Source organism: Sphaerodactylus townsendi, linkage group LG05 (assembly GCF_021028975.2).
Source record: "Sphaerodactylus townsendi isolate TG3544 linkage group LG05, MPM_Stown_v2.3, whole genome shotgun sequence".
Taxonomy (NCBI): domain Eukaryota; kingdom Metazoa; phylum Chordata; class Lepidosauria; order Squamata; family Sphaerodactylidae; genus Sphaerodactylus; species Sphaerodactylus townsendi.
In genome coordinates this window covers 109,164,881-109,192,528 of record NC_059429.1, presented here as the reverse complement: position 1 = coordinate 109,192,528, position 27,648 = coordinate 109,164,881, and the positions used below count along the sequence as shown (strand labels likewise).

At 46.3% G+C, this 27,648-nt stretch overlaps 1 protein-coding gene across 5 annotated transcripts in view; it reads right to left on the bottom strand.

The window, feature by feature from the left end:
• Positions 1-6,006: 6,006 nt before the first annotated feature.
• Positions 6,007-27,648, bottom strand: part of PLCG1 (phospholipase C gamma 1) — a 100,402-nt gene continuing 78,760 nt past the window's right edge. For 2 of the 5 annotated variants that reach the window (XM_048496966.1, XM_048496968.1), the window contains exons 21-32: positions 27,415-27,518; positions 25,872-25,968; positions 24,986-25,058; positions 23,406-23,563; positions 22,757-22,853; positions 20,797-21,021; positions 19,181-19,329; positions 13,042-13,156; positions 9,771-9,932; positions 8,889-8,977; positions 8,272-8,456; positions 6,007-7,493 (exon numbers count right to left, since the gene is read on the bottom strand). In XM_048496966.1, the coding sequence (XP_048352923.1) occupies positions 7,451-7,493; positions 8,272-8,456; positions 8,889-8,977; positions 9,771-9,932; positions 13,042-13,156; positions 19,181-19,329; positions 20,797-21,021; positions 22,757-22,853; positions 23,406-23,563; positions 24,986-25,058; positions 25,872-25,968; positions 27,415-27,518 (1,497 nt within the window). In that variant the 3' untranslated portion in view covers positions 6,007-7,450. Of the gene's footprint in view, positions 7,494-8,271; positions 8,460-8,888; positions 8,978-9,770; positions 9,933-13,041; positions 13,157-19,180; positions 19,330-20,796; positions 21,022-22,756; positions 22,854-23,405; positions 23,564-24,985; positions 25,059-25,871; positions 25,969-27,414; positions 27,519-27,648 lie in introns of all 5 variants that reach the window. The other 3 variants (XM_048496965.1, XM_048496967.1, XM_048496969.1) reach the window with 2 other exon arrangements.

The following is a 27,648-nucleotide window of genomic DNA, read 5'->3' as shown; positions in this document are numbered from 1 at the left end:
TTCTAAGCTTCTTAGTATCTCTTGTGTTCCTTTAACTCCCTTCGGTTGTTCTTTGCCCTACTTCCTTTTTCCCGGCCTTTCCTCTTGATGGACAAGAGATGGAGTGAGCTAACTGCACTGTGAAAAAAGCATAAAAACCCCCGGCTGCTGGCTTCCTTTCAGAAGCTGAGCCAAGGCCAGTGCCACTGTGAACCAGAAGAACATGCAGTGTTCAGGAGAACACGCAGTGAGGCAGATTGTGCCCAGGAGCTGACATGGCTGACCCAAAGGCACTCCGGGTGTCTAGTGGCTGTGGTGGGAAGACACAGCAGCATTCCCTGAGCCCTGAAGGAGGAACTGCCACCATTTTGGGCCCAAAACTGTTGAGGTGCATAAAACTACTCAAGGCGTTGGCAATAGTAGTGGCCACGTCACCCAAGGCTCAATTTCCTGCAGGAACTGTCAACAGCCCCACCCCTCAGATTGCCAGCAGTTTTAGACCTTCTGCACAAGGGGTCTTTATTACATCCTTGGCCCCAGTGGCTCAAGCTAACCGCATGGAGGTTACACCATCAAGACTGTTGAAGCACAACTGTTCTCCAGCAGTGGCGGACATCATGTTAGCCTCTTGTAGACCGTCCACCATGCAGATCTATAGCTCGATTGGAAGGCATTCCATAGATGGTGTCAGAGAGAAAAAAGTTGACCCGCTCAGGCCTAGTATCCCTTCCTTACGAGAGTTCCTCCATGATGGACAGATGTCTGGCCTGAGCAGCAACTCTACCCCACCTGCTGGCTGCACTTACTATGTTTTTGCCATCCTACAAGGGAGAACCAGTTACTAGACACCCGCATATCCAGGCAGTTTATCAAAGGGGATCTCACAGATAAGTCCACAAGAAATACATCGGTTCCCCACTTGGAGTCTCCACATGGTCACGATGGTGCTCATGGATGTGAGCCATTATCTGAGATTGCACTGAAATGGCTGCGCATGAAAATATTATTCTTAGTGTCAGTTACCTTGGCTCGGTGAGTATGGAGTTGGGAGCTCTACCTATTGTTGGAGCTCTTGAGTTTTCCAGAAGGATATGATTCTAAGACCAGATCCTCTCCTCCCACTGGAAGATGCATCCAAGTTCCATCTAACTCTAGAACTGATACTTCCGTCCTTCTGTCCAAGTCCTTCACGTAGGAAGGAGAAATTTTGGCATACCCTGGATGTATGCTGAGCCCTCAAGTTCTAAAAAGGACTGAAAACCCGAGGAAATGTTTGTTTCTATTAGTCTTCCAAAAAAGGGCCAGCCTATGTCTAATGCCGCTGTCAGTTCCACCCTGAAGGCTTGTATTATAGAAGTGAATAAAGCCAGAAGCATTACAGTTCTAGTGGGCATAACAGCACAGTCCATCCGAAGTACAGCAGTTCATGCGGCATTACTTAAGTACGCCTCTCCAGAGGAAAACTGTCAGGCTACCACCTGGTCACACATGTCAACCTTTGTCAAACACTATATACTGAACACCTATGGTTCAGCTGAGGCCGCATTCAGCCGCAGGGTCTTACGGCATATCTTGGAACCATAGTTGATGACCCTCCTTGAATTGGGGACTCTGCTGGGGGATGCTCAAGCTGTCCTCCTGCCTTCAAGGCAGCATGGTCCATTGGATACTTGCTGTGAAGGGTCCTTGTCCCTTGAGAGCGGGACAACTTGACACACACAACCCATGGTCATCCTCAATTGTTCTTGAGGAACAGGAAAGGCTGTGTTTTCTAGGATATACTGGTCAAGTACTTCTGCTTGCTATCTGTCATTTTCATTATTAGTTTTTCATGTTCTTAAAGTTATGTTTGTATTTGGAGTTAATTTCAGTTATTTAGTTATGTTTAATCAAGCTAAGGCTGCCCTAGGAAATATCATACTGGGCAAGGTGACTCCCCGTACAGGAGCAGGAAGAAGAAAAAGTTGTTCCTGCCATGTACCAAGTGGTGGGAAACGCCCACTCAAGACGTCCTCTTGTTCTCAAGGGAGAAGGACCCTTCATGGTATTTAACGGACTGTTCTCAAACTGTGAGACCAGCTGGTGGTGCTTAGTAGATACGCTGGCTCGACAGCAGTGCTCCAGGTGGCTGTCAGGCTAGGTGGATAGTATTGCAATGGTACTACTCGGCACGAGGCAGCTTTCGTGGGCCATTTCGAATCTGGAACTGGTTTGAAGCTGATCATCCGCAGGCAAGATCATTTGAAATCTTACACTCCCAATATTACACTGCCCACTAATTTTTTTCTTAAAAACTTGAAATGTGACGAAATTCTGAACCAGAATGCAGGATGTTTTTAGATCATGCGAAGGGATTGGAGTGTGTACAGCTGCAAACCACACCGAGTCCCTTCATATGGTATTTATTAGTCATACTTGAATGTTAATGTCATCCTCACAAAAACTCTTCTCTAAAAATGATTGAACTAACCATTGGAATGGGAATCACACATTATAAAACTGTTGAGAATGGAATGGTGAGTGAGGGGACCAGTAAGTAGTACTCCACCCTGCCAGCAAAGGAATACACATAAGTGTTTTTGCAACGGACCCAGAAGTCAGTCTGTTTTAGAATTCATCATGTGTAAACCCCATTGAGCTAAATAACATTCATGCCCTTACACGCTTCCTTCAGCAGAGATGGTGCTGAAATCGCAACAGGATTCCTGTGTCTGTATACCCAGGGATGTATGTTTTGTTACCTAGCACTAAGGAAATTTGGCTGACTGTGTGTCTCAGATTCTGAAAGCAGTGTTGAAATGCAACCTGTCAGGAACCATTTTTTAAATGAAACGTATATGGCAGAAACGAAGGTACGCCTGACTTAGGAACCCCTGAAGTGGCTTATGCCCAATCAGTTGAAGAGATGTGAGGACAACATGCTTGAGTGTCTGGCTGCAGCTGGGATGTTCAGTCTGTCTAGAGCTGAGATCTGCCATAAGAGAGCATCGGACACAAAGCCCACGGACTTGATGCATGCTTGTAGGTGGTTGGGGTTTTTTCTCTCTGTAAAACAGGCCTGAAGTGCCTCTAAAGACCCAAAGGCCGGCATCTTTCTCATTTCTGGTTAGCGTAAAATTTTTGTCACACCAGTTGAAGGGCTCCCACTTTTACTCGGCATTTGGTATCTTATCTGTGAGTCTTCAGCAACAGAACAGCGGTATCTGGCTCCTGTTGATCCTTTGAGAAGATTGTCTGAAGCAAGCAGCTACCAGCCCAAACTGCTGATGCTTTTTTCCCTTCAGAATTTGCTAGCAATCTATTCCAGTGCAAAAACTGTTTCCCTTATATGTCATGTCTGACTGAGAGTGACCCTCTTCCTCATCTCTTACCCCCGCCCCCCCAAATTGGGGGAGAGGGTAGCATGTTTCATACTGAAAGGTCCAGATAAGACTTATTTGAATGCCTGGCGAAAGATCTGCAGTGCTACATCGCTGTCTTCTTCTGAGTAGATTGCCAAGCGCTTCACATTTGCAGACTGGGGGGTAGCTACTTTTTATATATCCGATCATGGAATGCTGAGTACTCTTAGTGGTTTGATTTATCCACAAGGTCACGATGATGTAGCAGTGAAGGGCCTTCAATAGAAGGTGGCCTTTCTTGCAATGGGGCTACCTCACCCAATCTTTAACGTTACTTGGGTAGGGGGTTCATTTTTGTAACTTTTTTTGGTAGGGCTTGCAAATTATGTAAAAAAAAGAAATTAAAAGGTTCTTTTGTACTTTTGCTAAAACTTCTCAAAGAGGAAAAAGCTGAAACCGCAGGTGGTGACCAGTTCTTCTGCCGGAGGGAACTGGTGCCGGTCCTAAGATGTCACTCGCTGTTGTTCAGCAAGGATGCCACTTCTGCGAAGTGAACTGCAAGTTCCCCTTCATTTTGTATATGTGGCTAAGAGGGTGGGGAAAGTGCTTGCTTGTACAGTTTGGTGAAATGAGACATTTGGTTGTTCTTAAATAAACAATAAGGAAAAATGTAACCTTTGAGTCCTCCTTGTATTCCAGGGGGCGGGGCGGGGCGGGGCGGGGGAAGGTTACCATTGCATGGTAATAAAACAGAAGTCCGCCATGCTGGTTGTCAGATGAGGAAGTGTCATGGGGACCTTGAGGACACAAACCAGGCATGGGGAATTGAGAAACCTTTGGGGAGGCTGGTTATCTTGCCTTCAGTTAGTGTTGAAACCATAGCACAGATTCTAAGAATCAGAAAGGAAGGAATATGAGGAAATGCAAAGGAGAACACAGGTATGAGGTTGATGGGCAACCACGGGAGAAATGCCTCACTTGAAGTCTTCAGAAGCATCTTCCAGGATTTTGTTTCGGCACCTTTATGTTTCCTTGTTCTTAAGAGAACTAGGAGTCACACACCACCACCCCCCACCACCCCACTGAAAACAGCTTGATTTAGCTCAGAATGTATTATGAATTTAGCAGAGACTGGGATGTTCTCTGGCAGCGTGGTGGCAGAAAACACTTTAAAAATGTAAAAAAGGCAATGATTTTGAAAGAATAAACCCCATGCTGCAAGAATCTGCATTCAGGTGGCCTGAAGTTCTCTGCAGAAAAAAAAAGGACTCTTAAAAAAATGAATGAGGCCTGATCCCATCGTGGCCCCTCACAGTGCTAGAGAGCCTTGGGCCTCTAGGGTACATTTGGACAATCTGCTTGAACTGATTCTACCTTGGCCATCTTTTTAGGATTCCACATTTTTCAACTGTGGCTTGCAATACACTCAAGCAAACAAATATTCTGGGTGGTGCCCAAACATCCCCCTGAAACCCATCCTCAGCAGTAGCTTCCTGTGTCGTGCAAGCACCACATCACACCATAAACATTGTAATTACATAGTACAGGCATATAGCAGTACTCCATGGTGCTGCCTATCTGTTTAAAAAAAGACCTAAGGTGAATCAAGGGTGCAAACTCTTAATTTCAAACTTGGCAGCAAGCAAAATAGATTTTCCTGCTCAATTATACCACGTTCTAGTTTTTTTTGGCCTTAAGTGAAAGCTAAAACTTGCTATATCTGCTGTGCCAAAGTGCAAATGGGAGCCAGTTTGACGGTTGATAACCGCTGATTGAGTTTCATTGGCTTTGAGTTGAGGTAGCTTCACACTGAATAAACTCACTGCAACCTTATCTTCTACCGCCAGCACCAAAACTGCCTAAGCAACTGGGTATCTTTCACTTAGTCACCACCGCAAGCAGGGAGGGCCAAACAATAATGGATGCAATAAACACGATAACTGCAGTAGCAGCCTTTCACGAGTGAACTGTCTTGCAGGTGAGTTATAACACGGGCTAGGATGCAGAGCAACAAATGATTTTATAGATCCATGGTGGCGAACCTATGGCACTCCAGATGTTCATGGACTACAATTCCCATCAGCCGCTGCTGGCAGGGGCTGATAGGAATTGTAGTCCATGAACATCTGGAGTGCCATAGGTTCGCCACCACTGTTCTAGATGAAGAGGGTATACCAAATGGACAGCGTTGCCTGTCAGCCCCATGAGCCAAATCCAAGTGCAACGAAAGACAGATCTGCTTGTGTGTTTTGTTTCTGCCATTGCTCTTCTCCAGAGCTCCAAACCTTTTCAGCCTCCAGGCACCTCTGAAGTTTTGAGAAGGGGTGTGAAGCATCACCCCAAAGCAGCTGCCTGTGCAGCCAAACTCAAAATGGCAGCCCAAGGAGGCAGAGCCACACAGTATCTCTTTCCTCATTTTGCAAAAGAACCACAGAAAGAATGAAAGATGCCCCACGGGAGGCAGAAGGGGAAAATGGAACTACAGGCTAAGGAAAGGCAGGTCATCCTACTATTCCAGCGACTGTGGCTGCTGTTGCAGCCATGGAAAACCCTTTCAGTTTGTATGAGGATTGCCAGTAGCAAACCCTGTCTCATAATGGCCATGCCCATTTCCTGAAAAACTCAGCTGTTCATAGCTACCATGTCAGAAAACACTGTCATACTCCCCTAAAACACAATGACTCAGTACAAGTTAACTTGTGAATTTAATTGGTTTGTCTGATCTATCCCCCTCCCCCAAACAGCCATCTGATCACAATCCATAATAGTTAGGCAGAACCAAAGTCCTCTTAAAAGTCAGACAAACACATATAGTAAATACTGCAGTGTACATTGGTGCTTACTGTTGGGAGACTGGAATGAACCCCCCCCCCCCCCCCGTTTGGCAGCCTAAATAAATATTAAGTTCTGGCCTTGGGGTAGCATCACTGTGCCAATCAGAAACTGCACGAGTTGTTCCTGCTGGTCCCCCCAGGATCAGGATAGAAATGCCCCATGTCGTAACTGCTGGCAGACGATTACTCAGAAGAGGCAAGGTGGTCTAGCCACGTGTAAATGTCTTCTTCCCAAAATCAGCCATAACAGTCGTCTCAGACTGGGCAGGCGGGTTGGCTTGGAAATGTGAGCAGATCAATAGTGCCCACCTTGAGGCGTACTGGCCTTGACAGTCCACAGCTGCTGATGAACCGGCTGCACCCAGCGGCGCTATTGTTTTGCTGCCAGAGTGGGAGCTGAAATTCAACTTTGAAAAGTAAGCAAGTCGACTTCAGTGGCAAGAGCTCCATTCCCTGCAGAGCTGGCTTTGGCTCAGGTGTTCCCTTCCCTACCCTGTATTCCCCTCCCCCGCCCCCCACAAATATCTCAGTTGTCATATCTATACAGTGGACTGCAGTATTTGAGATAACACAGCTTCACAATGGTCATGGCTGAGTTCACTCAAAAGGAGGAGGTGCTGGAGAGGAACTAGTGGTCCTACAGCCTCTCTCCCTCCCCCTCCGCCCCCCGCAAATCTTTTTGCACTTAAAATTACTAACCCCAAATGGCCTCTAATCAAGAGAAGATGCATGCTTAATACTGACTCTTCCCCCCTTGCTCTTGCAGAGGAAGCCTCAGGGAGCTTGCGTTGCTGGATGTAGTCACAAAAAGTGGGCTAGCTGAACCCACTGGGCACGTGCGGTATGACAAAACAGAAGACACGAATGTTCCTTTCGCCTTGGAGATGACGATATGAAGGATGCTCTTTTTAAAAGTCTTTTGCACAACGAAGAAAGGCATTTTGTGTTACAAAAACATCTGGACACTTGGGGAGCTCTGAGGTAGTCTCCTCTCTTGTAGTCGTAGTCGAGGGGAAGGAGGGATTTGACGATACGCAGTTGCGTCCAGGGGTTAACAAGACAGGCATGTCTGTTTTAAAGTTTGTTTCATTACGATGCGGTCAAGACACTTAACCATTGTTTCATGGTTTGATCCTTTTTTTAAAAAAAAATTCACCACTTGAACACCCTTCAGAAGAGAAACCGGAAAAGCTGCCTGAAAGTAGGCCAAAGCAGTGCCGTTTCCATAGAAACCAGTTCACAGCAATCCGTGAGAATCATAAGCACTGGGGGTGCTTTACAGCTGGCTGAATTGGGCTAGAGGCGGTTATCCCCATTCACCCTGGTCCTTCGCAGTACCCTGCAGGGAAGAAAAGTGGGACGAACATAGCCAGAGACAACTTAAGGGTGGGGGGGGGATTACCCACCGGAGCAGCAGAGGTGAACCTGTCCAACTGCAACGTATCCTGTGCTGCTTCCCAGGAGATTCTGATTTGCCTGTTTTGTCCTCTCGACAACACTGAACGAGGCTAGCCTGAATAAGCTCAGGCTTGCCTAAAAACTCTTGACTTCACAGCTGAGCAAGAAATGCAACCAAATGTTTTTTTCTAGTCTACTGCACCACACCGGCTAGAGAAAAGTCACCGGTCCCCAACTGCAGATGATCGCCAAGTTACACTCAGTGCATTGTTCAGGAAATGGATGCCTTCTGATTCTAGTAAGTGCGCTGTGCATGCAGCAGCTGCAACTGTCACAGAATAGTTTGGTCGTGTTTTTGCACATTCGGTTCAAGATTCCACCCCCAGGACCTGTTAGGTAGCCAGGGTTCTTAACATTCAGGGTCTCTTCTGACTAACATCTGAGCCTCACTTTTTGATGTCATTTGGTCAAGAAGTAGCATTGCTATGGCTGTCCTGCGTGATGCTTATTTTGTGGTCTGCCTCGTGCCACATGAGGAGAAAAAATATTCTTATCCTTCTCTACAAGTGTTGGAATGAATGACAAAGCATCCTCTTGGAACTCTACTCTGTCCCATCTCTCTGTACTTCACCCCTCCCTACCCACTGGCAGCACAGTGGAAACAGAACCACAGAGCACTCCGCCTAGAAAGAAATCTGTGCCCACCTCCCATCTCTCACCTTCGATCTCGGTTATCAAAGTGGTCTGCTAACTGCTCCTGTGACAGCTGGAAGTCCTCAAACGGCTGTTGATAGTGAGTCTCCAAGGAGCCTTCTCTGCCTCGGCTTGCCCCAAGCTGATTTGCAGAGTCGCCTGACCTCTCTCGGAAGGCTGAAGCCCCAAAGGGGCTAATTTCTCCATTCTCCTGCTTAAATGGAAAGACCAAAAAAATTATAATGTCCAGCCTCGTTGGCTGGAGTTTCAAAAAACCAAAACCTTGTGGATGAGCAGAGCCTGCCCTATTACTGAGAAGAATGGCAATTGAGAAGAATAGTTACAGATGCAGGCAAAACTTTAGGAACAAGATCTACCAAACCACCGCCACGCAGCCTGGAAAACCCACACCAACCAGTTGAATCTGGCCATGAAAGCCTTCGACAATACACCTACCTGCCATGATTATCCACCTTGTGTCACACTGGTAGTAGTAACAGAACACCTATAATCATATAAATGTTCTAACAGAAGGTGGAGTTCATTTTCATGTCATCATGGGACCCAGGCTCGTTGACAGAGGGATTGGTGGAACATAAAATATGGAAGGTTAAAAACCACCATAATAGAACCTTGGACTCACCTTGGCCGGCAAGATATCGATTTTGACCAACAAGGAGGCCAATTCCAGGTCCTCGCTGTAGTTGTTCTTCAAAGGCACAGCTCGGTAGCCTAAAAGAAAATGAACATTCCCTTTACTGAAAAAGGTTAGGGTGAGGGTCAGCTAATCACAATCATTTCCCTTCGCTGCCCACTAATCTTACAATAGGGATTTTTTTTTAATCCACACCTTAAGACAATGTAAAATTTAGAAAAACGGCTTGTTTGGTTATTTGGTTTTGAGTTTTACTGAACTGAGAATTTTGTATTCTCTTCAAAAGGGAAGAAAGGTACATAGAGAGAAGATGAGGAGAGACTGGAATACAGCTGGTGTGTGTGTGTGTGTGTGTGTGTGTGTGTGTGTGCGCGCAGGGCAGAGGTTGGGGTCCCTGGGCCCTGGCCAGAGCAAATACTGGGGGCAAAATGAGGGGAAAGGGGCCCTAGCTCAGTGGTTCAGCATCTGCTTGGTAAGCAGAAAGTCCCAGTGCCAAGTTCAATCCCAGTCATCTCCACTTGAAAGGACCAGACAGTCAATGAAATAAAAGAACTCCTCTTGAGATCCTGGACAGCCTTCTAGTTTGACTAAGCAATACTGACCTTGATGAACCAAAGGTCTAGTTTAGCACAGAACAGCCTCAAGTCAAAGTGAGGGCTACCGTCACCCATCCCAAAGGAGCACTGCAGATTTCTCAGCTTTTAATAAACATTGAAGATCTTTTCAGGTTTTAACTCACAACACTTTGGATCAGCAACACCCTGTTTCCTGATTCCTTGTACCTACCATTCTTATTAGTACTGGCAAATTAATACCATTGTACAACTGTACTTCCCAAGAGAGTTCCCCCTACCAGCTCCCACAACGTACCTGTCTTCAGGCCTTTAACCAGGAACGTGGCTTGAGCTAAGAAGTTCTGGTCACTGAACATGTCTTCTTCATACACCACAAAGCGGAGGAAGGCAAATTCAGGGTTATGGATGTGGAACTGAAAGGTTTTCAGGGACCAAGCAGGGTTCAAGCCGTTGTCAACTATAGTAAACAAAGACAATGGAAGTTCTGCCTGGTTTGTTTTTTAAAGATAAAGTTACAAGATACTTCCAAGAGTAGCTGGCTTCAGCCACAATAAGCCTGTTCTTCTTCTTCACAATGATCTAAAGCTCGTGGGGTTTGGTTCTGCAAACTTGTTTCAACTATGGTGCATTTCTCTGAGCTAAGCAGCCTTCCCCAGGTGCATCATGGGAAGGCTCCTTACACAAGTTAAGAATTCTCCCCACGGGTGGAAAAGGTCTGTGGGATCCAATCCAAAGTTTTTCTGCAGTTGATGTTCACAGTTCTAAGCCAGAACCTTACAGCTACCCCCTCCCAATCAGTCTTCACTGATCAGAGATACCTCTGCTGTATGTACTGGCATATTGCTCCTACACATCCCAGAGTTCAAGTGCATGTGTGGCACTGATCTGACAGCATCTCCTCTCCACCATGGAGGAGCCCATTGCAAATGGGAACATAAAAGCGTCTTTGATTTCACACAGCTGTCCAAGATTGAAACCACCCAGCCTCAGGATGAAGCGTGAGTATGAGTTTCTGACTTGGCCCAGCCCATTCACCTGAGTTCAAGCTGAGCCACTGTGTGAAAGAGGATGTTGAACTGAATGGACCACGGGTCTGATCCAGAAGGACGGTCTGAAGTGAGACAGTTCAGTTCTGATTCTAATACACACCTCTACTGCAGCCACACTGACTCTCTAGCTCAGTGGTGGCGAACCTATGGCACTCCAGATGTTCATGAACTACAATTCCCATCAGCCCCTGCCAGCATGGCCAATTGGGGCTGATGGGACAGGGGCTGATGGGAATTGTAGTCCACGAACACCTGGAGTGCCTTAGGTTCACCACCACGGCTCTAGCTTAATGACAAACTGGCAGAGTCGGGTATGTTTGCTTTGCGGCTGTCACCATCTTTCATCTGCTGTTCCTAATGCCTTTGTAACAAGAGAGACAGGTTCTTTCCCGTCTACTGGTACTCAGCAAAATGCCGAGAAGGCATTTCTTCATTCGCATAAGAACGAACAGTTCTTGCCAGTCTGCAAAATGGATCCTTGTTGCCAAGAACACACAAGCTTGTTATACAAATTCTTCAGAACAGGCGTGTTGTAGGACTGTGCAAGTGATGGATTGCCATGATTGTTCTTCGATTTGCCCTTCGAGCTCAAAAAGCTGCAACCAATGACTGAGCAGAACTAGACTTTTAAAAAAATGAGCCAGCAGCGACGCCTGCACTTTATCTGCAGAACCAAACACAGACTACGACCCAAATGGACGTGCTTTTGCATTCCGAACAGTCCCAATGCAAGGAAGAACTCCACGTTGCTCTCAGAGCTGCATTCATTGAAAGTTGCTCCCTGGTGCAATAAAAAATGCCATCTCATCAACTATGCTTCTGCTTCTCTTCCAGTTGTCAAAGGGATATTTCGCATGGCCGACCATCGACAGTTCTGCAGGCTTATATCAGCAGCTTACTGAAGCTTCCATTTTTAGCACCGGAACAGAGAGCCTAGTAGTGGTTGCTGGTGGTTCAGGGAGAAGGAAACATTTCTAGCTACATCAAAGGGCCAAGATGCGGCTTGAGGCTCCTTGGTCAAGGCTGTGCTGAACTTCTGCAAACGAAGTCCTCATCTACCGATCCGAAAACATGAAGGGGAAACAAGCAGCACCAAAGCAACAGGAAGTGGGCTGCAGGAGGGGTCCCCCAAGTGTCAACCTACTAAGTGCTAGCCTAGCAACAAGACAAAGCTTGTCTGTAAGAATAGTCTAGAAAGATAAATGTTTCGAGGGTGCTTGTCAAAAGCTAAGAGGTTCCTTAAGGGAGTGGCAGGTTGGTCAAAAACAAAACTACAAACTGCTGACGTGTGAATTCTCACAACTCCACATTAACATGCTACTACTAGTCCCATTAACTAATCTGTCAGCCAGAGACCAAGGGACTGAGTTTCTAACATTCCTGTGTCTGAGATCAAGAAGTTAGCCCAAGTTGGGAAGTTTGCAAGCAGCGATCCAAACAAACAAAAGTCCCCAATGACTCTGGTATCTGTAGCCAATAGGTATAAAGTAGGGCTAAATTCAGGCTGTAGTCCCAAACCCCAACACCCCAAAATATAATTAATAAGATTTATTAAGAAAATAATTACATAGATATAGAATATAATAAAAATGAACAGCAAGGCAGAGGCGGAGCACTCACGAGGACATGTGGGGTCACATGTCCCTGGGTGCATGCCAGCTGGTCACATGGGGGACGGAGAATAGCCCCCCCACTCCTCCTGCAGCAGGCACCCACCGGCTAAGGTAAGTGAGGCACAGAGGGGAGGGAGCGGCTGGAGCAGGTGTTGCCCCAGGCACCATTCCCCCCCCGCACCCTCTGCAGCAAGGATAAAATAATAAAAGCTAAATATCTAGCCTAAGCACATTTTCAAGCATTGGTTCTCTAACATTGGATGTTACCAGACAATACTGAGTCCAATATAGTTTCAAAGTCCAAATTCAAAAGCAGGTGTCCCAACCATTGTGGCTCACCTGGCCTAGAATCCGGAGTGTCCTAAAGTGAGATGCAATCTGGCAAAGACCAGAATGAAAGACTCATATTGGCATGATTCTAGTTAACCAATCAAATGTACCATGAATAGTATAATTTGACCGATCAGATACCAGGTGACCTAACCAATCAGAGGTGTTGCCATAATGAGACCAAGTACCCTGCAGCTGTACAGGGCCTCCTTCTTTCACTAACGGGCCCCTGCACTAACAAGATGGAATGTGTAGGTAAAACTCCTTCCCTGGCTTCTTTGATCTTGAAGCTACTGGCTTAATGGTGTGACCAGCGGCTGGGTAGACTCCCTTTCTTAACTTGTTCTCTGAAACTGCAGTCAGCAGGACCTCAAGTTCTCAATGAAAGAGAAGCTGCCAGAAATTTTGCAGGCCTCAAACTAGAACCAATGTTTTTGAACAGACAAGAAATTGCTACACAAGCCAACCTCTTGGCAAGGCTCTTCCTGGTTAAAAAGGCATGCGGCACTCTTGTAGCTTTACCCCCACAGCTGAATTAGGGGTGACAGGTACAGGATTACACCCGGGTACTCACCCACCATCTCCGTCTTCTGCTTTGCATTGTCATACTCTGCTCCAGACACTTCAACTTCTACAAAGGGGCAAACAATCCCCCTTCCGTTTTTAGGAAGATGCCGTGCCCCAAGGATCTACACAATTGGGAGAGGGGGAAGAGAAAAAAAAAATCACACCATTATTTCACATGAGCTTTCCATGACTACTAATTACCCCAGAACCAGTGTGGTGTGGTGGTCAAGAGAAGCAGACTCTAATATGGAGAACGGGGTTTGATTCTCCACTCCTCCACATGCGCAATGGACTCTCATCTGGAGAACCGGGTTTGATTCTCCACTCCTCCACATGAAGCCTGCTGGGTGACTTTGGGCTAGTTGCAGTTCTCTCAGAACTCCCTGAGCTCCACCTAGCTCACTTCACAAGGTGCCTGTTGGGGTGGGAGTGCGAAAGTGTCTGCAAGCCACACTGAGACACCTTACAGGAGAAAAAAGATACAAACCAACTCTTCACTTCTCGTTCTTACCTGCTGCCCAAAGTTCTCCTATTATTTTAGGAGAACACCGCCCTCACTCTCTCTGCTGTAGGCATGGCTTTTTTAAAAAAGAAAAAGGAACTAATCTAGGGGTTGGACTTCTGCTTCCATTTAACAAATTAGGCAGTAGTCCACTGAACACTTATTCTAGCCAAATACAACAAAAGCCAGTGGTACCTGAAAGATGAACCTTTATTTTAATATGAGGTTTCATAGGCTACCCATAAAAGCAGATCTTGAAACAAATATTGTTAGTCTTTCAGATGCCACTAGGTTTTTGTTACAACAGGTTTACACAGTTACCCTTTGGTAATCATGTACTCGAGCGCAGGGATCTCCAGTAGCTCACTGGCTGCTGCAGAGTAGCTTTTGCAGCCTCTGGAAGACCGAGGAAAAGTTCACAAGAATATTTGCTGTAGGCAAATTCGGGGTGTGTGTGATGCATTCATTTCGTCACGAACTTCATTTCATCATTGGTCTTCTGTATATCCTCACACTGGGTCTGCTCAGATGCCTGTGTGTACCTGCACAGAAGACCTCGAGGAACATCAATTACAGGTAAGTGCAACCCTGTCTCCTGGTGCTTTTCTGAGTCCATGTTCTGTATGTAGGACTGAACAGGACATGTGGGGGGAGGGGAAGAAGAACAGATCAGGATATACGTTTCATTGCAGTAGAACAGGGGTGTCAAACTCAATCGCACAGCGGGCCAAATCTCAAAACACACTTTAGGTCGCGGGCCGAACAGGATAAACATTTATTGCCAGGCATGAAAAACCCCTCTGCCCCATGGAGAAGGCAGCCGCCTGATCCGTTGGGCAGAGAGGGGATGGTGACGGTGGCCTGCCTGGTGCTGCCAGCTCACCAGGCATGAAAAACCCCTTTGCCCCGCGAAGAAGGCAGCCGCCTGCTCCGTTGGGCAGAGATGGCGGCAGCGGCAGCCTGCCTAGTGCTGCTGGCTCACGCACTGCGCGCGCCAGCAGCACCGGGCATACAAACTCCCTCTGCCCCACGGAGAAGGTAGCTGCCTGCTGCTCCTTTGGGCAGAGAGGAGGTGGCAGTGGTGCCCTGCAAACCTCCTCTGCCGGACAGAGAAGGCAGCCGCCTGCTGCTCCATCGGGCAGAGGGGGGATGGCGGCCTCCTCATTTTGTGCCCCCTCCCGGTGGGCCCCCGCGCAGCAGCCACCCCCATGCACCATCATACCTGCGGGATAAGGTAAGTGGTGATGCAGGAGGTGCAGGGTGCGACACGGGGACCCATGGGGGGGCTGAAAATGCGGAGGCCGCCCTGGGTACAGCTTTGCCCAGCTATGCCTCTGCTTCAGGCCAACCTCCAGGTGAGGCCAGGAGATCTCCCAGAATTACAACTGATCTCCAGGCAAGACAGATACATTTCCCCAAGGAGGGAGGGCTACACCAGATAGTGGCTGCTAAAGTTCCTCCCCATGCTCCACCTCATATCTCCAGGAATGTCCAGTTGGGAGATGGCAACGCGTTTTCCCACCTTGCAATAGCCTTGCAAGGTAAGCCAGGAGGCTTCCTTCCTCATTTTGCAACAGCTTCTGTTCATCCCACATGGCAGCCTACCCTGCAGGGATGCACAGAAGTCAGAGCAGGACTCCCCTGGTGCACAGCTGAATCTGGACCTCCCATCCGCCCCTCCTGCTTGGTTGCCTTACCCAAGGCATGACCAAGAGATCGGGGTGGCTCTTGCAAAAAATTCACGCAAAGCACCAGGAAACTTGGGCGGAGTGGGGCAAAAAGAGACACACCAACTTTTGCCCGCAAAGAGAGGCCGCCGGACTCGGAGTCAGGGAGTTTGCCAGTTTGGGGGGGGGGGGAGGGGGAAGAGGAGGGCTCACCCTTTGTTTGGCTTGGAGAGCTGTAACTCACGGGCAGACCGGCCCCCTTTTTTGCAAGGATTAGATTCAAAGGAGCCAGGGCTGGGGACGTGTGTTTGCAATGGGCCAGCTCTCCTGCGATGAGATGACTTTCCTCCCCCTTTGGGATCTGCACATTTGGAGAGGAGTGAGTGTTGCTTGCAAATTTTGCATGCAAATATGTTCTTCCTGCTTTTCAAATGCTAAGCTGCTCACAGCAGGCTCCTGAGCACACCAACCAAACCAGGCTTCTGGGGCTGGGGCCAGACAATGGGATTTTAAGTGTGTGTTACATGGGCCGGTTAGAATTGTATGAAGGGATGAAGGGCCAGTTAGAATTGTATGAAGGGCCGGATGTGGCCCGCGGGCGTGAGTTTGACACATGTGCAGTAGAAGGTGTCAATAAAGAAAGGTAGGAAATCCCTGGTTTACATCCTCAAGGTCTATTCCAAGCTGCTATCTGTTTTCACAAGTATGTTCCGTTTATTTACTTATTTCATTTAAACTCTACCCTTCCTCCCCAGTGGGAACCCTGAAGTGGCTCACACTGTCCTCCTCTCCTCCGTTTTATCATCTCAACATCCCTGAGAGGCAGGCTAAGCTTGAGCAGATGACCAGCTCAAGATTACCGAGCATGCCTCCATGGCAGAGGGTGGATTTGAGCCTCAGCCTCTCATACATTCAGAGAGAGTTGGGCCTGAAATACATCTGCAGGAGCCTAAGGAGGTAGAATGGACTGCTGATGGAATTTTGGACCAGTGCCACATCTTTTAAAGCTCCCTGCCAACAGAAAAGTAGAACAGAAAGCACAGAGGGGATAGACATTTGCTCCGTGCTGTGTTTGTTTCCTATCTACATGGCGTTTTGCAATGCGAAGGAGAAATTGCAACTGGAACTGTCTACTTGCTGTGGTACAGTCCAGTTTACCACCACAGCTGGCTCTGCTACCTAATTCTCCCTGCATGCGTAATTCTCCCTGCATGACTAACTTCAACTGGATCAAGAATCCTGTGGCCCCGAAAGCCCAACTGTGAAAAGATCCAGAAGCCCCCTGGCCTGAAACTCAGGGGCTGTTCTAACATCCTGAACTTTCCATTTTCTACTCTCACAAGTAACCTGCATAGGGCAGCAGCACAGACTGAAATGAAAGCAAGAGGCCACTCTGCTCTGCATCCCTCTTTCTGCCCCTCACCTGAGGCCACAGTTGAACATAGATGTATCTTCTTCCAGGAACATAGCCACATTTTCCTGGCGCAGGGAGAACTTTACAGCTCCCTGCCTACACTTCACCTCTGCTGCACATACCCAGTTCTGACTTCAGTCTGGACTTTATAACACACATACTTCAGGCGGCAATTTTTAGAAGCATTCTCAGGCCTCCTGCAAGCTTATTTGCCATATTCAGTGCTTCTTCTCCCCCTAAAAAAAAGAAGAACTAATGATTTTGGATTTTTTAGACTTTCCAAAGAAGACTAGGTTGCGAAAGAAGCAGCTTCGTAACTGCCATTAAGAGACAGCCAATCTGGATTCTGCAGACCTGGACTCCCCTTTGGCTGGGGTAGGGAGGGATATAAATCCAAAAAAGTAAAGATTTATTTTTGAAGTTTATATGTGTTTCCAAAAAAGGTGCTATTAAGGATCTAGCCCAGGGGTCTGCAACCTGCGGCTCCGGAGCCACATGCAGCTCTTTCAGCCTTATACTGCGGCTCCACATGGCCTGGAGGTCGGAGGGTAGTGTGGGCATGTCCCTCCAGAGCAGCGCTGGAAGGAAAGGTGAGTTGAGGGGCCAAACAAGAGGCGGCTCTGTGCTTGAGGGAACTGCTTTTCACGTCCCCTCCACTCACCTCTCCTTCCTGTAGGGACACGTCCACGCTACCCTCCGACCCCAGGAGGTTGGAGGGTAGCGTGGGCGTGTCCCTCCAAAGCAGCTGCCATCCCCCCTGCCTGTTCCATTGGGCAGAGGGGGTTTCCCTGCCCAGTGCTGCTGCCTCCCGCAGCGCGAGAGGCGACGAACACCATCCCCCCTCTGCCCCACAGAGCTGTGGGGCAGAGGGGGTTTCCCTGCCCGGTGCTGCTGCCTCCCAGCGGGCAGGCCCCTGGGCAGGTCAACTGCCTGCTCCGTCGGGCAGGGAGGTTTTTCCTGCCCAGCGCTTCCACCTCCCAGCGCTGGAAGGAAAGGTGAGTGGAGGGGCAGAACTGGAGGCGGCTCCGTAGATCTTCGGGGCTGTGGAATAAGGGTCCAAATGGCTCTTTGGGTGGTAAAGGTTGCTGACCCCTGATCTAGCCGTTTCCTCACTCCAGCCTAAACTCTGCTATATACAGCACAAATTCCAGCAATGGGAAAAGCAATTTGTAAACAGAGGGTGCCCCCTGTGGGTAGCAGATTATACTGTCCAGAGATTATCATATTCCAGAGAATTTTTTCCGACAACCATTTCAGATTCCCTGTTCTGATCCATTTCAAAGTATGGAATAAATACCTAGTGCATCACCATTCTGTTAAATCACATCTCCCCGCCCTGCCCCTGGGAGACAAAATCATTGCCCCTAAGCATTTAGAAATTCATAACTATTCAGAGTATAGGTTTAGCTTACACGTTTCAAAAGAGGCAGGCTACAGATTTTTCTAGACCAATTTTCTAGACCTATTTTAGGTCTCTCAAGTGAATTACGGAAACATTTCTGCCAGGTAGAGATTTTTGAAAGGTCTTCTCGTCATGTACATCACGCTTTGCAGCACTCTTCATGTGCAGCAAAAGTCAAGGTCACGCACTAACGGAAAGGATTCCTCCATGAACATAATGCTTGGTATGGTTCTCAGTAAAGTACAACTACTGATGATTGGAGACTGTTGCTCATTTCTGACTCTCTTGGTCCACTCCACATTGTCTAGGCTAAAAACTGGTGAGATTCCAACCGCAGCTCTTCCTCTTCTAATCAAGTGACAGATGCTAGATGCTTGCAGCTTCGTCGGTTTTGTGCTGCTGCTTACAGATCAAAGGTGCATTCCACAGCTGGAGAGGTCGAAGCCCACTGCTCTAGCACAGTTCTGTCTACTTACATAGGTTGCAGCCTTTGTTCCCTCATTCCAGCACCTAGGCAATTACCAGAAGTCAAGTAAACCAGCCACGCAGAAGACAGTGAAACCAATATCACCCCAGGTGTGGAAGCCACCCGGGAAAGTGCAAGCTGCCCACAGAGGGGTTGTGCTGGGTTTATTTATTCACCATCAGCTTGCTCTCGTCCAGGTAGCTTGGCAATCTCCCTCTTGCCCAACATGCTGTGCAGAGGACTGGCAGAAGGAAAACCTCACTCCAGGTGCATAAGGGCTGGATAAGGTTTCACAATGGCGGAGAGACATATGTGCACAGGTACTCTGACAACTGAAAGGGTTATGAAGTTAATAGCTGCATCTTATATTATTTAATGGGTGGGTTTGATGAGGCGGCATACAGAGCACACAGTAGTCATGTGGCTCTTTTGGCTGCTGGTGACTGCAGAAGTGGTCCTCCACGAACCACAGACTGAGTGCCACTGGTTTAAGCTGTAGTTTCAGTAGCCCACTGAACTTCCCATTTGATTATGGCAAAGGCAAAGCCACATTAAAATGTAAGTATCTCATTTCAATCACAATATGCACATACTTGTTTTCTCTTCATGATGTACCATGGCAATCTTTGGATGCTCAAAAGACACATCCTTCACCGTGAGGATTTACTACAACACTTGTCAGAACTAGGACCTACCTCAATGGAGATGGAAAGGGGCTCCATCCCACGCAAGGTGTTTTTATCGAAGGGGTCGAAGTTGTCGTCCCGCATGTTAGCTGGCTGCAACATGAAGCCACACCGACCACTGGACATGAACAGGGCCTGATTCATCTGCATTGGCTTGTCTGTAAAACACAGAGAAACTGTCATAGTGCCATTTTAATAGGACAATTTGTTACTCTTAACCCCATGTTCAGATACTGATTTTTCCCATATCAGTACCCTACTAACCAGTAAAAAAAATCCTAAATAGTCTGCAACCAAGTGCCATTTTAAAGCATGTTTTAACCATGCCACTAGTGCGCTCGTGGCAGCGCAGCATGGCGCTGGTTAACACTGGGGAAAACAAGAGAGATACAAGCACACAGTAAAGCCAGATCTTGTTAGCGAATACTCAGGCTTTTATAACCTCAAAGCACATTTTAATGTTTCAGGATCCTAAGACCATATGTGTGCACATCACTTGCAATGTCTGCCATAACAAGTACATTCTCCCTGCACAATCCCAGCACACACTGGAGCTCAAAGCTTATTCTGAGCCAAGCTCTTATTCAATTCACGAGGAAAGTTAGCCCAGAAGCAGCCTGGAGCTGGTGTCCCATACTGGGCCAAAAAATGTCCTGTGTGATCTAGAAGGAACCAACATTCTCCTTTGCCATGAACTTGCTAAGTGGTCTTAGCAAGTCATTCTTAGCAAGAGATTTACTCCAATGGAAGCCAATTCATTTCAATGGCCACAGATTAGAGTATCTCTGCATCGGACCGCGCTGTTTACCTCAGCTGCACTAGGAGGACAATTACACCTTATTGTATGGTCGGTTTGCAAGATAATAAAGAGAATCCTGCAGAAGCCCTCTGATAGCAACAACATTTTTTCTCTGGCATAATGCAAAAACCCCCACCCCTCTTCAGAGCCTCTTGTATCTCAGCAACGCTATTTGCAGCAGAGGAAAGCACCACTAATAGTAGAAGAGATCCAATCTGATCTGTGTGAAAAGTGCTATAAAATGCTTAACATTAAGACATATTAGCTGTGTTTATTTTACAAATACATTGTTTGACTGCATAAAGGTAAAAATACTTCTAGTGTAAAATTTCAAGAAAATATTGCACATCATTTCCGTGAAATGATTCCATGTTTTATTTTTAAGTGAGGATGGATGGTAATACAATAAAGTTTAAAATATAGTTGAAAGTTTTTGTTTACGATATGTAAATACAAAAACATGGAAGGAGAAAATTATGTTTAGTTCTTATTTAAATTAGGCAAATTTTTTGGAAGGGAATTTAGTCTATTGAATGAACTATGTTTTGTAATGATTATTGGATTGTGTATAATTTGTTTGTTGTTTTTAAAACTGTATTTGAAAGTCTTAATAAATTATTAAAATTTTAAAAAAAGAGAAAGAAAATATTGCACATCATCAGTGCGAACAAAACTCAAAATAAGAGCATTCAGAATGCTGTCTAATGCACACAGCCACCAAGTACAACAAAAAAGTTTCCCGGAGGATAAACATGCCGTGAGCTGTGGCTACCACTGGGAATTGCTGTGAAGCAACACACATCCGCGGAAGGAAGGCAACTCTGACCTGGCGTTTGGAAGTTGAGCGCCACCAACTGACAGCCACAGATCCACATAGGCAGGGCGTCATAGTTGGAGGAGTCAAGGCGTTGTCCTTTGGGGTAGATGCGGGAAAGCTGTAGACGGTTGTACTGGAGGAACTTTTTGCCTTTGATCTTGTTGACATATTTTTCTGCCTTTGTTTCAGGGAAAGAGGACATGTCTCTGTAGCAGGCCCTGTCTGTCCCAATCTCTGTAGGGGAAAACAGGCAACCTTTGGTCAGGAACTAAGAGATGAGTGAGTAGTGGTGGAAGCACACTGGTGATGAAATGTACCATTAAAAACAAGCCACATACTACATAGGAAGAAATGGGTTTAAATCTATTTAAAATCTAACGAATTATAGTTTTTTACAAGTTTGCAGAGCAGATTCATATTTTCAGACTTTCAAAAAACCAATCAGTTGACTTTAGAATTTCAGGGCTGATTCCTGAAACTTATCTCTTTGCTGAAGTCAACGTGAAACTTATGTTTTCCGGTAAATCTATCAATCCAAGAAAACCCTGCGACGTCTACACTAAAGTTCACTGTGCTACTGTTCATTCCATGTCTGGATATCTTGGTGAATCATAACCTGGACTACTTAACATAGAATTCATAGACTTACTGAACAGTTTTATTTCATTTCATTTATTAAATTTCTAGACCGCCCCTCCCTTTTTAGGCTTGGGGCAATTAACAACACAATAATTACACAATATAAAACCAATATACAATATCTAAAACAATCCAATTTCCACAGTTCCAGTTTCCACAGCTTAACAAGGGAACTCAAGGTGGTGACACAGTTTACAAATTTACCTAAAAACATCATACATTAACCATATAGTTTGGACTGAGGGGAGAGCCAGCATGGTGTAGTGGTTAAGAGCAGGTGGATTCTAATCTGGAGAACAGGGTTTGATTCCCCGCTCCTCCATCTGAGTGGAAGAGGTTTATCAGAGGTGAACCAGATGTGATTCCGCACTCCTACATTCCTATTGGGTGACCTTGGGCTAGTCATAGTTCTTCGGAACTCTCTCAGCCCCACCTATCTCAAAAGGTGTCTATTGTGGGGAGAGGAAGGGAAAGGAGTTTATAAGCCACATTGAGTCCCCTTACAGGAGAGAAAGGTGGGATATAAATCCAAACTCTTCTTCTTCCTAAAATCCCTCTGCCCCAGTCAGCACCACTTATAATTCAACATTCCCAAAATGAAATTATCATAAAATGGAGTACAGGGAAGGGGAGGCCCAAAAGATGGTACAGACTTTGCTGCCTCAACCATATCGCAAGTTTTCAAGGTGGTCATGAAAATTAACCCTTGCCTCTTTTTTGCGGGTGGGGGGGGTAGTTGTTATTTTTTTAGTCAAGCTCTTGACTGGTTAATGTTATATTTAAAGTCCTAAATGCCCTATGATACCCAGTTTTATTGTAATTTTGCAAGAGTTGCAAAACAGCTAACAAATTTTAAAAGGGCTATTTGTTTCACTGTGCAACCCTTCTGCTAGTTTGCTCCACAGTCACCAAGCAACTTTACAATACCTATGAGAAAGCCTTCATTCAATTACTGCCAATATCCAAACTGGAAGGCAGGCCACCGGAATGCCTCAGACTTCTGGCTCAACTAACCTCACATCTAGTTTTGCTACTCCAAGTATAGGCATTAGGAAGCACTCCCTTCTCCACAAGACCCTTTCTAAGCTCCAAACCAGCTCAGTGCTCCCTGGATGTCTTTGAAATTCCTGCAAAGTGCTACATAAATGAGAAAGTTGGGAAAACAATTGTCCAAGATCAGCCAAAATTACTTCAGTGACAGCAAAGATCAATTGCTGTATCATTTTAGCACGAGGCAGGTTTAACAGATGGTTGTCATCTGCGCTTCGAAGGATGAATTCATCCCAGATTTTGGCCTGTCACCTCTCTCCATGCAGTGGTTTGCACTTACTGTCTTCGTCAAAGGGAACAGGGCGACAGTAGATGACAAGCTCGGAAAGCTCCAGTGCGATCTTCTTCCTCCTCTCCATCATCTTCCCTTCGGAGAGCTGCCAAAGAGACAGATTGCAGGGCTTACGACATGGGGCAGGAATGCACTTGGTTGCAGAAACCACATGAGCCATCAAGAATGATTCCAAGTGAGAAAGAGCAGGGCAACTGGATTTCACTGAGGTTTGCTATACATGGATGGGGCAGTTTTGGTCCATCGGTTGGCAACAGAAGGTGCCTGCGGCATATTTTTCTTTCTCAGTTTCTTAGAAATTTATAGAGGGTATTGTCCCACTATTAGGGGAAAAGGTTGTCCTGTACTGTCCACTTGTCCTATAGTGCCCAACGTAACCTTCATAGAAGCATCCACAGCTGCGGTTCTCAACCTTCCTAGTGCCGCAACCCGTTAACACAGTTTCTCATGTTGTGGTGACCCCCAACTCTAACATTTGTCCATTTTACAGATGGAGAACACTGATGCAGAGAGTCTTAGGCAATCCCTTTGAAAGGGTCGTTTGATCCCCAAAGGGGTCCCGACCCACAGGTTGAGAACCGCTGATCCACAGCTTCTGAGTATAAATTACAACATTTGACACGAGAGCTTCTCTCACCCTGGCATCAGCAGTCTGCGCTGCCTCACGGATTTTCTTCACCCAGTCCAACAGGTCTTCGTGCGAGTCGGCAGCCACATCTAGGGACCGCCGTGAGATGGAAGCCATGCTGATGGAGAAGACAAACATGCGGTTGTTCTTTCCCTCGGGGCGGATAGCTGTAGGAGGAGAGAGCGTGAGCAGAGTCAGTTTTAGGCAACAGAGCCAGTAGGCCAATGCCATACCCTGAGGCCTCAGGGCTGGCCATTGATTCAAAAGATTTCTACACCCTCATTTTATTTACTAAGGAGGCAGTGAGAACAGCAGACAACAAGCAAGGGAGGAAGAGAAATAGAAGACTAATTTAATTTAATCCTGGCTTCTTGCTGTATACAGCACGAGTGCAGCTCTCCAAAACATGTAAGAAGGAAACTGCAGTAACTCTGAACCTCTCCAAACCCAGCAATATGTGAGTCATTACATAAACCTCCCTGACTAGATCTGCCCTTCTGTTTGTACTCCTCCCTTTATATTTCTGGAATCACCTGCCTTGCTGAAGACTAGTGACCCGGCTATCAACACTGCACACCATCCAGACATTTTCAGATAGTAACAAAGCAGCTGATAGATGCAAGTCTCATGGAGGGAGATGTAATCAGCAGAAGAGGAGAAACTCAGAAGAGCTGTCACTAATACCCAAGTAGATGAGGCTGTGCCACTCTGTATCACAGGAGTTTGTTCTAGGACTTGTCTTCAGAACCAGCATTCTACAGGTATATGAACTAACTAGTCTAGCATGCTACTAAACATTACATATGAACCAATGATGCACAGAGGGTCAGCTCCATTCATGGACCCCTAAATGCATCTCAAGACCTAGGTGTCACTGCAGGTGTCAACCATGCAGCAGTGATGCATTTAGATGAGATGCACAACAGTTGCAAAAACACCCTACCATCGGCAGCATTTGCTATACAGAAACATGAGAAACAGCCCAGCATGGATGGATTAAAGGCCGCTGTTCTGCACATTAACAGACCCCTTTGCCTTGAAGTGAAGTCTTAGGCCCCTTCTGCACAGGCAGAATACTGCACATTCAATCCACTTTTACAGTTGTTTGCAAGTGGATTTTGCTATTCCGCACAGTAAAACCCAGCTGCAATGTGCATTGAAAGTGGATTGAAAGTGCATTATACTGCATGTGCGGGAGGGGCCTTACCCTGTTTCCCCGAAAATAAGACATCCCCTGAAAATAAGACATAGTAGAGGTTTTGCTGAAGTGCTAAATATAAAGCATCCCCTGAAAGTAAGACGTAGCAAAGTTTTTGTTTGGAAGCATGCCCATCAAACGGAACACCAGAGCATGCAACTGTGGAGTGGAAAAATAAGACAACCCCTGAAAATAAGACATACCGCATCATTGGGAGCAAAAATTAATATAAGACACTGTCTTATTTTCAGGGAAACATGGTAGTAACAGAGCCTTGTACACTCGCAAGGAAGGAGAAAAGAAGGGGAATGGGAAGAACATACACAATAGAAATCAAGCTCGTTATCCCATCTCCAATAAGCACATGCAAAAAGTAAATCAGTTGAATTACCAATCTGACAGGATGGTACATCCAGGACACCTCCAAGAAGGTCTCCCAGAGGACTGTTCTCATCTAGCTGTTGCTAGGAGAAAAATCACAGCAGTGTCATACCTTTATTTACAGCCCCACCTTATGCAAAGTGATTGAAGTCAGGTAACACATATATTTAATAAAGTAATTTTAACATGAATATTTATACCTAGTCTTCCTGCACCCAGACTCCAAAAGGAGGTTCAAGGTCGCTTTGAATTTTTTCTTCAATTTTGCATTTTTAGAAACAACAACAGATACTTAAAAACCCTAAATTTGCTGCTCAATTGCCCACTGGATTTTCCCTCTCACACCATTCCTACTTGCTGAACATCTCTTGACTTTTACCTCCACGTGGCTGTGTTCCTCACCACCTTCTTGGCAAGGGCCACATATATTCAAATGAAAGTAGTAAAATAAATTGTCGAAGGCTTTCACAACTGGAATCACAAGGATGTTGTGGGTTTTCCGGGCTGTATGGCCGTGTTCCAGTAGTATTTTCTCCTGACGTTTCACCTGCATCTGTGGCTGGCATCTTCAGAGGATTCTACTAGAACGTGGCCATCAACATCCTAGTATAATAAATGTTGGTTGCATTGCCAAGTCACGAGGAAAAAGTAGCTCTGCAACTGAAGCTCCCATCAGAAAGAACTCTCTGTGCCCTCACTGCATTATGTCCATACAGGTTTTAACTGACAAAAGGCCCAGCAAGAGACTGCGGCTGTACCATTTTTCCTCTTACTCGCATAAGCCAGTTCCCAAATGCAGAAGTTCCCAAGCCCAGGCAAGAAATGTCGATGGAAACAAAACAAAATTGAGAACTTTCCTAGAGATTTCTTTACCGGTCTCTAAAAGGAATACTCACTTCTCTCTCTGGCTCCAGTCCCGTCGGACTCGCTATTTCTTCTACATAGTTAGCTGGAAACCACAGTTGCTTCTTGCCTCCATAATCTCCTCTCCACCTGGGAGAAGCAAAGGATGCAAACACCATTCATTTGTATTGAGAAAACAACTTTGGAGACAGAACAACATTTAAGGAGTCCTGCAGAATTTACTAGCTGTGTTAAATGCCATTACACTACTTCCAACTTATGGCAACCCTATGAACTACTGACTTCCAGAATGTCCTATCATTAACAGCTTTGCTCAGGTCTTGCAAACTGAGAGCTGTGGCTTCCTTGACTGAGCCAATCCATCTAATATTAGGTCTTCCTCTTTTCCTGCCCTCAACTTTTCCTAACCTTATTGTTTTTTCCAGTGAGTCCTGTCTTTGCATAATATGATAACGTACGACAGTCTCAGTTTAATCATTTTAGCTTCCAGAAAGAATTCAGGCATCATTTGATCTAGAATGGAAGTATTTGTCCTTTTGGCAGTCCACTGTATCTGTAAACTTCTCCTCGAACAGCACATTTCCAATAATCTGTTTTCTTCCTGTTAGCTTCCTTCATTGTCCAACTTTCACAGCCATGTACTGTAAATTATCTGTATAGCAGTAAAGGATTTGCCAGTGGTGGAACAGAGAAGTGTAGTTAACCTCGACAGTGTACCATACTATATTGTTCATCCTACCCTGCTCCCAAGAAACAGAAGATAGCTCACAAGACTCCTGCTTTGTCATTCATCAAAAACACCAACAAACTGACCCCAGCAGACAGCCCAAACAGATATTCAGCATCAGGTCTGCATCTTGGACCAAAAACTTTCCCCAAACAGCTGCAAAATGGCAGGTGAAGGGTATAATTTGGACAGGAAAAGAAGAAGATAAGAGACAGAACTGCGAGGAGAAAGCAGGAGACAAAAGAAGGTTTCAGCCAACTGTTTCTTCCCTTCAAAACACCGGATTACTTCGAGATGAGTCGAATATATATTTAATCGAATGAGTCGAATATATATTTGTCGAACATATATTTGGATATATATTTAAATAATGGGCAGCCCAATCCGGGGGGTGGGGGGGCATGAATGCCCACTGGAGTCAGTGCGGGCTTGTACTGATGCATTTAATCTGGCCAGGAAGGCAAACAGGGAGACGGGCAACTGCCATGGAGCTCTGCAGCCCGACCCACTTCTGGCCACCGCTTTCAGAGTTGTGGAGGTCACTGTGGAGACCTACATAACTGGGGGCATTCCGGAGGGGGGTGTGTGTGTCTGACATTAGTTGGCTCCCACCAGGCTTTGGCCCAAGGAATGCCGACCACAGGGAAGTCAGACGTATGCCATCCTTTCGGTTGGCATAACTCCATTCTCCCCTATGGAGGGCTTTCAAACAGCTGGGGATTCTCCAGCTTCTCCTGCCTTTCTGGGCCACCTGGAAGCCTCTGAAGGCAGCGCACCAGCAGCGACCTCCCCAGGAGCCTCACCAACAGGACAGGGCTGTGAGTATCTAAAGAGTAGAGAAAACTCACCATCCACCTTCTTGTTTCTCCACATTCTGGATGACAGCATTTTTTGTGAAAGTGAGTTCGTCCTCCCGCTGTGCCTTGTAATCAAACAAGGCTTTAACAGCACACTAAACACACAAAGTCAGAGAAAGAGAGACCGGTTGATCACTATAAAAACTGGGATGCGTATATATACAGTGAGAGTGTGGCTACTACTAGGGCCAAGGATTTAAATGGGGTCCTACTTAATTTATAGAG